General features: G+C 38.1%; 3 protein-coding genes across 3 annotated transcripts in view; all 3 read right to left on the bottom strand.

Moving 5' to 3' along the window:
• The window catches only part of LOC126825671 (trimethylguanosine synthase), a 29,248-nt gene that overhangs the window by 11,376 nt on the left and 3,321 nt on the right, over positions 1–14,551 (bottom strand). Inside the window, exon 3 of the mRNA XM_050555424.2 lies at positions 13,624–13,685. The gene's annotated coding sequence lies outside the window, so the exon portion shown is untranslated. The remainder of the gene's footprint in view (positions 1–13,623; positions 13,686–14,551) is intronic.
• Positions 574–5,095, bottom strand: LOC126825680 (putative ankyrin repeat protein RF_0381). The gene is made up of 3 exons (XM_050555445.2): positions 4,828–5,095; positions 3,694–3,755; positions 574–2,977 (listed from the first exon to the last, which is right to left on the bottom strand). The coding sequence occupies exon 3, from the start codon at positions 1,886–1,888 to the stop codon at positions 743–745; it is 1,146 nt and encodes a 381-aa protein (XP_050411402.2). The 5' UTR covers positions 1,889–2,977; positions 3,694–3,755; positions 4,828–5,095; the 3' UTR covers positions 574–742.
• On the bottom strand, positions 7,259–11,459 carry LOC126825662 (putative ankyrin repeat protein RF_0381). The gene is made up of 2 exons (XM_050555405.2): positions 11,344–11,459; positions 7,259–10,089 (listed from the first exon to the last, which is right to left on the bottom strand). The coding sequence occupies exon 2, from the start codon at positions 10,083–10,085 to the stop codon at positions 7,842–7,844; it is 2,244 nt and encodes a 747-aa protein (XP_050411362.1). The 5' UTR covers positions 10,086–10,089; positions 11,344–11,459; the 3' UTR covers positions 7,259–7,841.

Here is a 14,551-nt window from a genome sequence, read left to right as displayed (position 1 = left end):
ATGGTTGCAGAGGAATTGACGGTTTTCTACAAGTCACTTTTTAAGGTTTTTGGTCTATAAAAGTGGCAATTATTATTCGATTTACATAAAATTTTCACCATGTGATGCCTTATGCCATTTCTGATTTCATAAAACTAATTGAATATTTTCATTATCACCGGAAGTACTGTACACTTACATGTAACAAATATATAAAATGAATTGATATTGCTGGATTTGGTTGATTCGGCGTCCATTTTATTTGATGTGTGCAATGATGAGGTGGAAACCTGTTTAATGGTTTCATTGGTACCGGAAGTGACATATGTTTAGGGTAACGTGGCACCGGTGAAACCCGTCATTACTGCATCGCAGTTCTAGTTATTATTATTATTACGTAATTTGATATAGCGATCTTCTTTCACAAATGTGTTCAGGGGCACTTAACAATCAGGGCCGTAACTAGCTCAGAGCAACGAGGTGGGCGGGAAGTGTTCCCAGGGGTGGTGTAAAATTGACAATGTATATCTCTTGTTTTGACAGGGGGTGGGGGCAACACTTTTTGCATGGGGCGGAGGGGGGCGGTCGCCCCCTCTGCGGCCCCCTCCCCATACTTACGGGCCTGTTAACAATATAAAAAAATATGATACGTACATACATAATAGGCTATATATATACATGTAAACTATACAATTTATTTAAGCAAAATTGAAACAATAACATGAGAATAAAATCAAATATAAACATTTCAAGTAATATGCGTTTACATATACTTTAAAAACTGTGCACTTGGTATGAAAACATGTTTTGGTTCCTCATCTTCGTCAAGTTCAACACCATCAGCCAAGTTTGAATATTCTACTGGTATTATCGACTTCATCAGTAGATAATCCTTTACTGTAGAGGGAATGTGTAGTTGTTGAACCTTTTCCGTTATCCCCAATCCCAAGTGGATTCTTATACTTCGTCTACATACGTTTTTTAGAGTAAATCCGTTCGTCACATATTCTTGAAATTCCTCTTTGGTTTTCTCTTCAAGGAGCTTAGCTATTTCACGGGATACAAACCCGCTTTCATAGAGGGCTTTTGCTATTGGCAAAAAGGTTTGGTCCAATGTCTTTGGCGGCGCTCTATTCAGCAGCGGTTGAAAGTTACAGTTAGCAGTTATCATATACCAGATGGGTTCAATAAATGGACGATGTACCAGCCTTTCTAGTAATGTTAAGCCTGCACGATCAGGAAATTGAACGCTTTTTCCTCCCCCAAAATGAAGAATCCATTTCAAGCAGTCTTTATAGTCGGCAGGTTTGGACATATCTAAATAATTTACAGCTGGTTGACCATTGTGGTTCAGATAATTGACATCCGCTCCTGATTTTAACAATAGCTTGAGAGTTATCTTTTTCATCTCTATGGCGGCTTTTATCACGGCCGTTGTTCCGTAGTTGTCAGCAATGTTTATATCACAGCCATTATTGATTAAACATTTAACGAATCTGACATTACCCCTGGTCACGGCATTCCTGAGTGCTGTTGATCCCTCCTCGGTTTCTTTCTGGTCCACGTCGATTCCATACTCAAATAAACGTTGTAAATCGTCGCGTTCAGATTCTTTCCAAGCAAGACGATGAAGAATGCTTTCACCACAGGTATTTATTTGACTGACATTCACTTTACGTTTAACTAGGAAATCGATGGCATCTAAGTCAAGTCGACCAATGGCTAAATTAAGGAATGCCTCACCAGAATCATCTTCAAGTACATCAAAGCCTACACTTTCCAATAAGGGCAACATCTGTCCTAAATTCCTGCCCATTTCGTCATGACAATAATACAGCGCCGTGTGACCCTTTTCATCACGGGCGTGGACATCAACACCGCGCTCAGTCCCTGAACTATGTCTGCCCATCCATTTTTAATAGCTTTCATTAAATATGTCAGTCCGTCCTTTTTCATATTGCCAATTTCGCATCCGGCATCCATCAGAATTTTGATACCAATAGGGTCTCTCATAAGTAATGCCTGTGTTAAAGCAGTCCTCGCATATTCTCCTTGCTTCATGTTCAACTCTGCACCGTGTTTTATCAAGGCTCTCGCAACATTATGCTTCCAGTTTCCGATTGCCAAAAAAAGGGCTGTTTCACGCGACCTATTCATGGTATTTATATCCAGCCCTTCATTAACTAACCTTTCAATGCATGTGTTTACACGACTTGCATCAAAGTTTGTCCACCTGTCACACAGATAATGTAAAGCCGTGTTTCCCGCTGAATCCAGAACCGTTACATCAGCCCCTACATCTATCAGAAACAACACTGCATGCAATAAATTATACTTAACGGCCATTAACAATGGCGATCGTCTCTTATCCTTTGTTTCAGCAAGATTAACATCGGCTCCATTTTCTACTAATAATTTAAAACAATCATAATATTCAGGATTTATTGGACCAGCTACTAAACAATGATGAAGGGCAGCATATCCTTTCGTACTACACGTGTAATTGATAAAATCTTTAGCCTTAGAATTTAAAAGGATGCTGAGCATCTTCATGTCATAATTACTGGCAGCAATGGCTATCAAGGATTTGTCGAACGGAAATTTTAGATGCAACTTTATCCAAGGGATATCGAGCAGATACCCCGCTATTGATATTTTACCCCTTTCAACACTTTCGCGCAAAGCATTCCACGTTGGAAATTCAAATACCAGTCCCTGGGTCTCCAAAAATCGTAGGCCTCCAACAAAATCTGAAGTAATGGCCGCATTAATCAGTTTCTGGTTATATTTTGGATATAGTTTGTCGTCGACAAATACTAGCTCTTTAGCGAATACAATTTTAGTCAGACATAAATTAGATTTTTCCAACGCTACCACACAGGCGTTTCTTGCAATTTCTAAGATTACTTCCCTGTCTGACTCGTTATTAATATTTATGAACCGTTTTAGGATATCGTTTGTTAGCGTCTCGTCCTCATTTCCAACAGCAGCCATCAATCTATGAAAAAGAATAAAATTTAAATATATTTATCAAGAAAAATGGTATTATTGACATCATTGATAATAATATTGCATGTGTTTTTTGTTGTTTTTTTTTTTACAAAATACAGGACATCTGCATTTTAATAAAACAGCTTAAGCTCCCATGGTTGTCAGGATACCAGTGATATTGGAATCCCTTTTACCTGTAATTGTTGGCATTCAATATACACCCAAGGTGGTGTTCTGAAGTGAATTGACAAAAATTCATTCGAGTGATACAGAATTGGGTTAAACCACTCTGTCTGTAGGACGTGCTGTTCTGGCTATATTATATTCGATGTTTTCCGGTATTAAACAGTTTAAAGGATTATTTCAGTGTTTATTTATTACCGAAGATTCTCAACTTCTACGGTCTTCCGGTTGCGATAATGGACCTTGTCATGCTCCCCATCCTGCACCGCTGACAAGGGGGAAACCGCGCCTGAAAATCCGAGAAACTTTCTCAGCCAACACCGGAAGCGAACCCGAGACCTTCAGACTATCTAGCAAGCGAATAGGAGGACCATGACACATTAAAAAAAAACGGACGATGTTACACAGACCTGGTGGCCGGAAATCCTCGTGTTTAAAAGATTGCCAATTTCTTAGGATTAAGGAATTCATTTCCGCTACATCAAATCGAGTATCCCTCGAGATACTCGGTTATAATTTATTAAGCAAATTATAAGTTACCTTTCCTCGAAATCTTGTATTGTTAACTTGTCAGGTTTCGTCATATTTATTTGTCTGTTGATCTACAAAATTGTTAAAGGTTCCTATTAAAATCTCTGTGTATCATTTGCTTTTGTGGGAAATATTAATTTTTCTAGAGCTTAATCGTTACAACGTGTACTCAAATTAAATTGAGTATTTAACATCTAATAAAATTAAAATATTAGCGATAGATAATCTCCCGACTCCCGAATCAATCGGAGTAAAACGAGTTTAGCGAAAATATTACTATTAGATATCGCGAGGTTTGGATTAAATCCTCTTTCCTTTATCGTGTGCAGTGAATGCCGAATGTTAACAAATTGTTAACTCGTCTTATCTCTATAAATACTGAACGAAATTGAGCCACGTTGGGACTGACATTTCCTTGCACGACCCAGCTGCTCCAATATTGTAGTTTCTAAGGGGGGAATAACAATGACTTGAATTGTGAAATGGGTACAAATAAAACGTAACGTAGATGATCTATTTTATCGTTTCAACACTTAAATTGCCGCTGTGTTTTAATCTACCTGGATTCGGGGTCATCCAATGGTCCAGAGAGTTAATTATGCGCTTGTCATGTTAATATATGGTTTAAATAATAATTTATATATATCATGTGAAGACCTGCAATAGACAGATTTAGCACTTTAATAATGCATCTTTAATTAGGCACAAATAAACAGCAACCATAATTATCCGAAAAATTGTAGTGAACTCTTATTTTTGTTACTCGATATATTTAGATCAAGGATCTGTGGTGACGTAAGCGCTGGGTCGCTAATCAGCAGATACCGTTTATGGCGGAGGGCCTAGCAAGGACCAGTGTTTAGTTGTTCTGATGGGGCAAAAAATCGAGGTCCGTATACAAATTGGCAAGCACGTAAAACAACATTTTTTTAAGTCTATTTCTATACTGTGGCGAGAGTCACGGTGGCTCAGTGAGTAGGACTTTGGCTCGGTAACCGTGTTCGATCCCTGCGTTGTCCGAGCAAAGTGTCCCGCATAGCAAACTGTATGAATTATGCCCTTCTTCATTAGATCGCGTGATACAGAAAAGTAAGTCCTAAGTTAATACCATTTACTAATGTCAAAATGTATTATAGTACTTACTTTAGTTTTACTTTCCAATCAATAAGTTTTACAACACGACACGGAGTTACCACAACGCCCATTTTATATATGACACAATAATCATCTTTAGGGTGTATTGTATACCTGTAGTGTATATCTCTATTAATAGACCTGTATGTTTGTTTACATAGGGCAGTACGCCACCTGATACAGGTAACTTCATACTCTAACAAAATCAAATCCACACTGTTCAATATATAATCTAATGCTTACAGCTCACATGAAGTATGGAAAGTCTCATTGCTAAATACTAACTCATTGTACCAGGTATCAACCACCATCATACGAATAGCCGTAATGACTTGACCTATATTAGCGAAATATATTTATACACTTACACAAACCCCTTTTTCCTTTCGATTTAGATATATGGATTCAGACCACCGTATAGAAATAACATGAAATGAAATGGGGTTTAACGATCTACTGTTCTACTCCGACTAGGCTAATGAAGACAGGCATGCGCCATGTAATTTGCTATGAGAGATATTATTTCGAATTCCAACTATCAAAGGTTCTTTTACGTGCATGTCAATGTGTACACGGGACCTCGGTTTTTCGGGAGATTGGCTGACCGAAATGTTAGCGCGTGTGCGTTGCATCATAAGGTCTGTCATTGAGTCAAATGGCCTGGTTTCGATTCCCCGGTTGTTCGTGACAATGAGTAGGGTCGCTTGTCCAACCTCGTGGTGTTTCTCCGGGTCCTCTGGTTTTCTCTCACTGCTAAAGACCGCTACGCACAAGCGAATTATTGAAATAAAATTGAACCATATGCTAGTCCCGGAATTACCTGGTTTGTGTTGAGTGGACGTTACTCCCCCCCCCCTCTCTCTCTCTCTCTCTCTCTCTCTCTCTAAACACTTTTAAATATACTATATGTGATAAGCAAAAACCTCTAATCTACTGTAGTACATTTTCTATATTGTTTCGAAATATTGATTTTTTTTTTATCTTTGGCAATTAATGCACGCCATACATAGTCGGTAGTACTTGTTCGGAAAATCTGATGAAGGATTATTAATTTACATAAACAGTTCTTCAAAATTCAAAATCCGACAATTTGAAGAATATTGTCTAACTAGAAGATATATTATTTATAATTAAACAACTAATTTGAACACTAATTTGATATTTGGAACATACTCAGAGGAAACAGTATCACAACACCAGAATATTTATGACCTCAAGAGAAAGGTATTACGTAAATAAATAAGTGAAATGAAAATTTTGACGTATTCTGGGCTGCATACATACCAGCGAAAGCTTCCAGTACCGCACGCAAGGGATCTACGACCCAATGAAAGCATCAACCGACGCCTTCAGGGAACTGTCACGGGGTCTTTAACGTGTATACCAACGTGGACACAGAACCTCGGTTTTTTTTTCTGTAACACCTGAACGACTAGACGCTAGTTTTACACCACTGATAGAAGACAGAACTCCAGAAAATCGGTTTGTTGTCCAAACCAAACGAATAGACACTTTTCTCTGTCAGAACCCCACCTCTCCCAACCACGTCTACAACTACTGGCAAGAGGACACCATGCTGGGAAGTCAGGTGTAACTCTGGACATGGTTAGTGAGCCATCGCCTTACCCACCGAGCGACATGACGATACTAATTAAATACTACCAAATATCACCACATACTGTGTCAAGTGGCTTAACGCGTTTGCGTCAATCCATAAAGTCTAGCAATGAGTCAATAGGCGTGGTTCCGATTCCCTGCTTGTAGGGTTAGACTCTAGCTTCTTAGCCGGGAGGTCAGGGGTCGATCCCGTATTGGCCTAGTAAGTTCATCGGGATTTTCCGGCGTAGTTTCCCCTTGTCAGCGGTGCAGGACGGAGGGCCTGACAAGGACAGTTGTCTAGTCTAGGTCCTATGTTGACATTGGTATTCGATAATAGGGTAGGCCGTAGCGCCGCTGTCCGGGAAATTTTATTTCAATAGCACATTGTATGGCGTAAGCCCGTCTTCATTATCCCAGTAGGATAATTTCACCATGCTTATACGTTACAATGACTAGGTTCGCCCGTCTAACCGCTATAGGCCCCTAAGCGCAAGCGAATTATAGAAATAAAATTGAACCATATGTTTATTTGTGTCGAGTGTATATACTAGGCTACATTGTATTATTTGAAAGTACATGCCCATAAGAGCAGATGGCTAGGTTAGATGCATATTCCTAAAGCAATGGCCCGCGAAATCCCTCTATAATCAAACGAAACATTGCGAGGAGTATGTGTTAGGTGGTGGGACTTTTGATTCTATACAACATCCAATCATTTGGTCGACATTAGGCAAACAAAAGAAAATACCTATTTTTTTAATCCAAAACGCCGATTCTAAGCTCTGCCCCAATTTCCCAGGTCATATAAATCGGCCTTGACATGGTGTACTGCAGACAAATTGGGTATTTACAACAGTCGGAATCGGCATTAATTTCCGGAAGTTTATTCAGGTATTAACGATGCATTGTGTAAGAGCTAACTCAAGATTTAGCAGGTCTTTATTTTGGCTTCAAATGTTTTTTAAAAAATTTTTTAGGCATTTATTAACATGACACACCTACAATTAACTCTCTAGAACACTGGATGGCCGAGATTTAAATAGATTTATAAATTTAACGATACAATGGATAATCGCGACTTAGTCTCGGTTGTCAAGTCCAGTCTCTATGATAAACTCACATAGAATAAAGTAATTTGACATCAGGTGTTCTTTCACTCAAAATTGGGAATTACATCAACTTTGGAAGAGATCATATCATTTAGGCTTAAAAAAACTTTAAAAACTCTGCACTTGGTTTGAAAACATGTTTTGGTTCCTCATCTTCGTCAAGTTCAACACCATCAGCCAGGTTTGAATATTCTACAGATACGTACATACATAATAGGCTATATATATACATGTAAACTATACAATTTATTTTAGCAAACTTGAAACAATAACATGAGAATAAAATCAAATATAAAAATTTCAAGTAATATGCGTTTACATATACTTTAAAAACTCTGCACTTGGTATGAAAACATGTTTTGGTTCCTCATCTTCGTCAAGTTCAACACCATCAGCCAAGTTTGAATATTCTACTGGTATTATCGATTTCATCAGTAGATAATCCTTTACTGTAGAGGGAATATGCAGTTGTTGAACCTTTTCCGTTATCCCCAATCCCAGGTAGGTTCTTATACTTCGTCTACATACGGATTTTAGAGTAAATCTGTTTGTCACATATTCTTGAAATTCCTCTTTGGTTTTCTCTTCAAGGAGTTTAGCTATTTCACGGGACACAAACCCGCTTTCATAGAGGGCTTTTGCTATTGGCAAAAAGGTTTGGTCCAATGTCTTTGGTGGCGCTCTATTCACCAGTGGTTGAAAGTTACAGTTAGCAGTTATCATATACCAGATGGGTTCAATAAATGGACGATGTACCAGCCTTTCTAGTAATGTTAAGCCTGCACGATCAGGAAATTGAACGCTTTTTCCTCCCCCAAAATGAAGAATCCATTTCAAGCAGTCTATATAGTCGGCAGGTTTGGACATATCTAAATAATTTACAGCTGGTTGACCATTGTGGTTCAGAAGATTGACGTCCGCTCCTGATTTTAACAATAGCTTGAGAGTTATCTTTTTCATCTCTATGGCGGCTTTTATCACGGCCGTTGTTCCGTAGTTGTCAGAAATGTTTATATCACAACCATTTTTGATCAAACATTTAACAAACCTTACATTACCCCTGGTCGCGGCATTCCTGAGAGCTGTTGATCCCTCCTTGGTTTCTTTCTGGTTCACGTCGATTCCATACTCAAATAAACGTTGTAAATCTTCGCGTTCAGCCTTTCCCGAAGCAAGACGATGAAGCATGCTTTCACCACGGGCACTTATTTGACTGACATTCACTTTACGTTTAACTAGAAAATCGATGGCATCTAAGTCAAGTCGACCAATGGCTAAATTAAGGAATGTCTCACCAGAATCATCTTCAAGTACATTAAAGCCTACACTTTCCAAAAAGGGCAACATCTGTCCTAAATTGCAATCCCTTTCGTTATAACAATGATACAGCGCATCGTGGCCGTTTTCATCAGGGGCGTGGACATCCACACCGCGCTCTGTCAGTCCTTGAACTACGCCTGCCCATCCATTTTTAACAGCCTTCATTAAATATGCCAGTCCTCTCTCTTTTAAATCGTCAATTTCGCATCCGGCATCCATCAGGATTTTGATACCAACAGGGTTTCTAATTCTGAATGCAATCGTAAAAGCAGTATCAGTCCCCGGAGGTTTTCCTTGCTTCATGTTCAACTCTGCACCGTGTTTTATCAAGGCTCTCGCAACATCATGCTTCCATTTTTCGATTGCCATAAAAAGGGCTGTTTTACGCGACCTATTCATGGTATTTATATCCAGCCCCTCATTAACTAACCTTTCAATGCAAGTGTTCAAAGAGATTGCATCAAAGCTTGGCCGCCTGTCAGCCAGATAATGTAAAGCCGTGTTTCTCTTTGAATCACGATCTGTTACATCAGCCCCTACATCTATCAGAAGCAATACTACATCCACCAAATTATACTCAATGGCCAATAACAATGGCGATCGTCTCTTCTCATCCTTTTTTTCAGCAAGATTAACATCGGCTCCATTCTCTACTAATAATTTAACACAATCAAAATAATCTGCATTTTTAGGACCAGCTACTAAACAATGATGAAGGGCAGCATATCCCTTCGTACTACACGTGTAATTGATAAAATCTTTAGCCTTAGAATTTAAAAGGATTTTGAGCATCTTCATGTCACAATTACTGGCAGCAATGGCTATCAATGTTTTGTCGAACGGGGATTTTAGATTCAATTTTATCCATGGGATATCGAGCAGATATCCCACTATTGATATTTTACCCTTTTCAACACTTACGCGCAAAGCATTCCATGTTTGAAATTCAAATACCAGTCCCTGGTTCTCCAAATATCGTAGGCCACCAACAAAATCTGAAGTAATGGCCGCATCGATCATTTTCTGGTTATATTTTGGACATAGTTTGTCGTCGACAAATACCAGCTTTTTAGCGAATACAGTTTTAGTCAGAGATAAATTAGATTTTTCCAACGCTACCACACAGGCGTTTCTTGCAGTTTTTAATATTTCTTCCCTGTCCGACTCCTTATTAATATTTATGGACCGTTTCAGGATTTCCTTAGTTGACTTCTCGTCCTCATTTCCAACAGCAGCCATCAACCTGTGAAAGAGAATAAAATTGAAATATATTTATCAGAGAGAGAGAGAAATGAGGTTTAACATCCACTCGACACAACTAGGTCATTTCGGGACTAACATATGGTTTAATTTTATTTCAATAATTCGCTTGCGCATAGGGGTCTTTAGCAGTGGGAGGAAACCGGAGGACCCAGAGAAAACCCACGAGGTTGGACAGGCGACCCTACTCCTTGTCACGTACAACCGGGGATTCGAAACCACGCCAGTCGACTCAATGACAGACTTTAACCATTCAGCCATCCAACCCGTCATATATTTAACAAGAACAACGGTATTATTGAATACCGATTATACTAATACAAATTGTTTTTGTTTTACAAAATGGAGGACGTCCGCGTTTTGTTAAAACTACCCATTGTTACTATATTTTTAGATGTTGGGATACGAGGGATTTTGGAACTCCTTTTACCTGTAATCGTTGGGATTCAATGTACACCCAACGGGGTCCTCGAATATGAATTGACAGAAATTCATTCAAGTGATACTGATTTGAGTTTGAACAAGCGAATTTGATTATTTTAATCACGTGCAAAAGACCGAAAATCAATTTATTATCGATTTGTATTTTATGCCAAATTTAGGATGGTTAACTTTAATATTTTTTTATTTTAGATGCTTTAATTTATGATCTGTTTATAATTTGTTACGATTTCCAGAAGGGAAACGATGTAGCAATTTTTATCAGCAAACTCGCACCAACGAGTCTGGCTGGCTAATGTTTGAGAATAACTTTAGTATTGTAATCTATACAATGTGTATATGTATCCAGCTTGATATATAAAATGTAAAAACGAACTGTTGCATTGTTATAACTAAGAAGTAAATACACAACATGCAGGGGAAGCAAAGACAGCTAAACAATTCTAGACGACCACAAGACTACTAAGATATGTAGTAAGAAAAGATGGATGGGTCGTACGTAGGATGTGGCGACTGGTTTGGGATCGCCCGCTCTCTACGTCTGACAGAAGACCCATCCCATGGTGTTACATTGTATCGTATTGTCTTTGTATAATTCCCTAACCGCCTGTTTCCAGTATTCTTTGTTTTACACTTTTCTTATATATCATATAAATTGTAATTAACATCTACGATCTAGATTGTTAATTACCATATAGTTTGTTTTTATACTGATAGATTATAAGATTAATGCCATGAGTAACCGGTCTTCATGTATAGACCAAAATGAGTCATTTAGGAGAACCTTTCTACAAACCGTCATGGGATTTCAAATACGGAATGCCATTGTTAAAGCAGCAGCAGTCCAAGAAGTCTCTCCTTGCTTCATGTTCATCGCAGCACCGTGTTGTATCAAGGCTCTTGCAACGTCATGCTTCCAGTTTAGGACTGCCATAAAAAGGGTATTTATATTCAGTCCCTCATTAACTAACCTTTCAATGCAAGTGTTCACAGGGTTTGCACCAAAGCTTGTCCGATTCTCAGCCAGATAATGTAGAAGTGTTTTTCTCGCCGAATCGGGATCCGTTACATCAGCCCCTGCATCTATCAGAAACAACACTGCATCCAACAAATTATACTCAACGGCCATTAACAACGGCGATCGTCTCTTATCCTTTTTTTCATCAAGATTAACATCGGCTCCGTTCTTAACCAACAATTTAACACAATCAAAATAATCAGCATTTTTAGGACCAGCTACTAAACAATGATGAAGGGCCGCATATCCTTTCGTACTACACGTGTAATTGATAAAATCTTTAGCCTTAGAATTTAAAAGGATGCTGAGCATCTTTATGTCACATTTACTGGCGGCAATGGATATCAAGGTTTTGTCGAATGGGAATTTTAGATGCAACTTTATTCCAGGGATATCGAGCAGATACCCCACTATTGATATTTTACCCTTTTCAACACTTTCACGCAAAGCATTCCACATTGGACATTCAAATACCAGCCCCTGGGTCTCCAAAAATCGTAGGCCATCAACAAAATCTGAAGTAATGGCCGCATCGACCAGTTTCTGGTTATATGTTGGGCATAGTTTGTCGTCAACAAATACCAGCTTTTTAGCGAATACAATTTTAGTCAGAGATAGATTAGATTTTTCCAACGCTACCACACAGGCGTTTCTTGCAGTTTCTAAGATTACTTCGATGTGCCACTCGTAAGTACAATTTATGGTCTGTTTCTGGAGTTCCTTAGTTAGCTTCTCGTCCTCATTTCCAACAGCCGCCATCAGCCTGTGAAGGAGAATCAAATTTAAATATATTTATCAAGATCAACGGTATTATTGATAGAATAGATTATACGAATACATATTGTTTTGGTTCACAAAATGGAGGACGTCCATATTTTAATAAAACAGCTTAAGCTCCCTTGATTACTATATTCTTAGTTGTCAGGATACTAGGGATATTGAAACCCCATTTTGCCCATAATATTTTTGATCCAGAAAACACCTAAGGGGCTGCTCGAAACTGAATTGACGGAAATTCATTAGGTTGATAAAGAAATGAATTTTGTCAACATTCTGTACAAGTGGGTTTCTTGTATAGTTTCTCGAATGTTCGTGGTTGAATAAATGAAACAATGAACATTCTTGATAGTTAATATTTCTATATTCTGTAGTTAACAATTACTCACCATAAAGTACAGCACACAATTAATGTGAGTAGATAGTCTCCAATATAAATATGGGAATTGGCATAAAAGTCTGTCTCCAAATATTTAAATACAGGTACATGTATATAAAGATTATCCTTAGGAATGTGATCTGAAGTTGATCTCCTAATGAAGGTTTGTAGAAAGGTTCTCATAACTGACTCATTTTGGTCTATATTATATGAAGACCTGTTACCTATATGGCATTAATCTTATAATCTATCAGTATGTAAACAAACAATATGGTAACTAAAACATTAAATATAATATACACAGAACAGTAACTGCCTACCGAATATGCTCTATGTAGATTATATTTGATGTTTTCCGGTATTAAACAGTTTAAAGGGTAATTCCAGTGTGTATTTATTACCCAAGATTCTCACTTCTACGGTCTTCCAGTTCCGATAATGGATGTGGCGCGAATAGTACCTTGTCTTGCGCTCCGTCATGCGCCATCTTTTAGCCGGGGAAGAGGGGGGCGCCGAATGGTTAACGCGTGCGCGTTTGACCATAAGGTCTGTCACTGAGTCAAGTGACGTAGTTTCGATTCCCCGCGTGTACGTGACAAGGTGTAGAGTCGCCTGTCCAACCTCGCGTGTTTTCTTTAGGTCCTCCGGTTTCCTCCCACTGCTAAAGACACCTACGCGCTTTCGAATTATTGAAATAAAATTGAACCATATGTTAGTCCCGAAATTTACCTGGTTTGTGTCAAGTGGGTGTCAAATCTCTCCCCCCCCCCCATCCACCTGGTCGTCCGAAATTCTCGTTTTCAAGCGATTGTCACTTTCCTGGGATTGTAGGAATTTATTTCCGCACCATCCAATCGAGTATCCATCAAGATATCCGGTTACAGATCAAACTTTATAATTACCTGTCTCTGAAATCTTGTAGTGTTAACTTTTCTGGTTTCGTCATATTTATTTGTTTCTTGACCTATAAAATTGACAACGGTCGTAAATTAAAATCTCTGGCGTGATTTCCTTTTGTGGGAAATATCAAGTTTTCCACCGTTACACTATGTATTCAGATTGAGTATTTAATATTTAAACATATATATATTATGCAAGAGCTAAATTTGCCTATTGCAAGTCTTTCTTTAAGTCTGAAATATTATCTAAATTATTAATTAGACATTAATTAACTTATCCAGACCATAATCAACTCTCGATGCCATTGTTAGCCAGCGATATTTAGTGGATTTGAATACATTTTGTGATGGATAATTTAACTTAATAATCGAGACTTTGTTTATTATCGTACCAACGTTAGTAATAACGATCGAGGCTAGCCTAAAATTGAATCGCCAATATCTCGGTTCAGAGTGAAGCAATTTGACTGAAATTTTCAGCATATTCTGTTTTCATTATCTATTTTTTAAAACTATTATAGCGAGACCTGTCAGTTCTGTATCTAATATTACCTAATGCCCCTTTAATAAAATCAAAATATTAGCGATAGATAATCTTCTGTCTTGGATTCAATCAGAATAAAACTAGTTCAGCGAAAATATTAGATAGCGCGGGGCTTGGATTAAATCACCTTTCCTTTATGGTGTTCAGTGGATGCCGAATGCTAACAAATTGTTAAGTCATTATATCTTTTTAAATACTAAACGGAATTGAGCCACGTTTGGGCTGATATTTCCTTACAAGACCCAGCTGTCCAATATTGTAGTTTCTAAGGGATTAATTAACAAATCTCCCAAATGATGTTCAGCGACTTGAATTATTAAATAGGTACAAATAAATTTTAAAACAACACTAACATGTAACGCAAATTATCTATTTTATCTTTTCAAC

The sequence above is a fragment of the Patella vulgata genome, chromosome 6 (genome assembly GCF_932274485.2).
Source record: "Patella vulgata chromosome 6, xgPatVulg1.2, whole genome shotgun sequence".
Classification (NCBI taxonomy): Eukaryota; Metazoa; Mollusca; class Gastropoda; family Patellidae; genus Patella; species Patella vulgata.
Note: the sequence above shows the minus strand (reverse complement) of the source record. Positions and strands in the feature narration are given on the sequence as shown.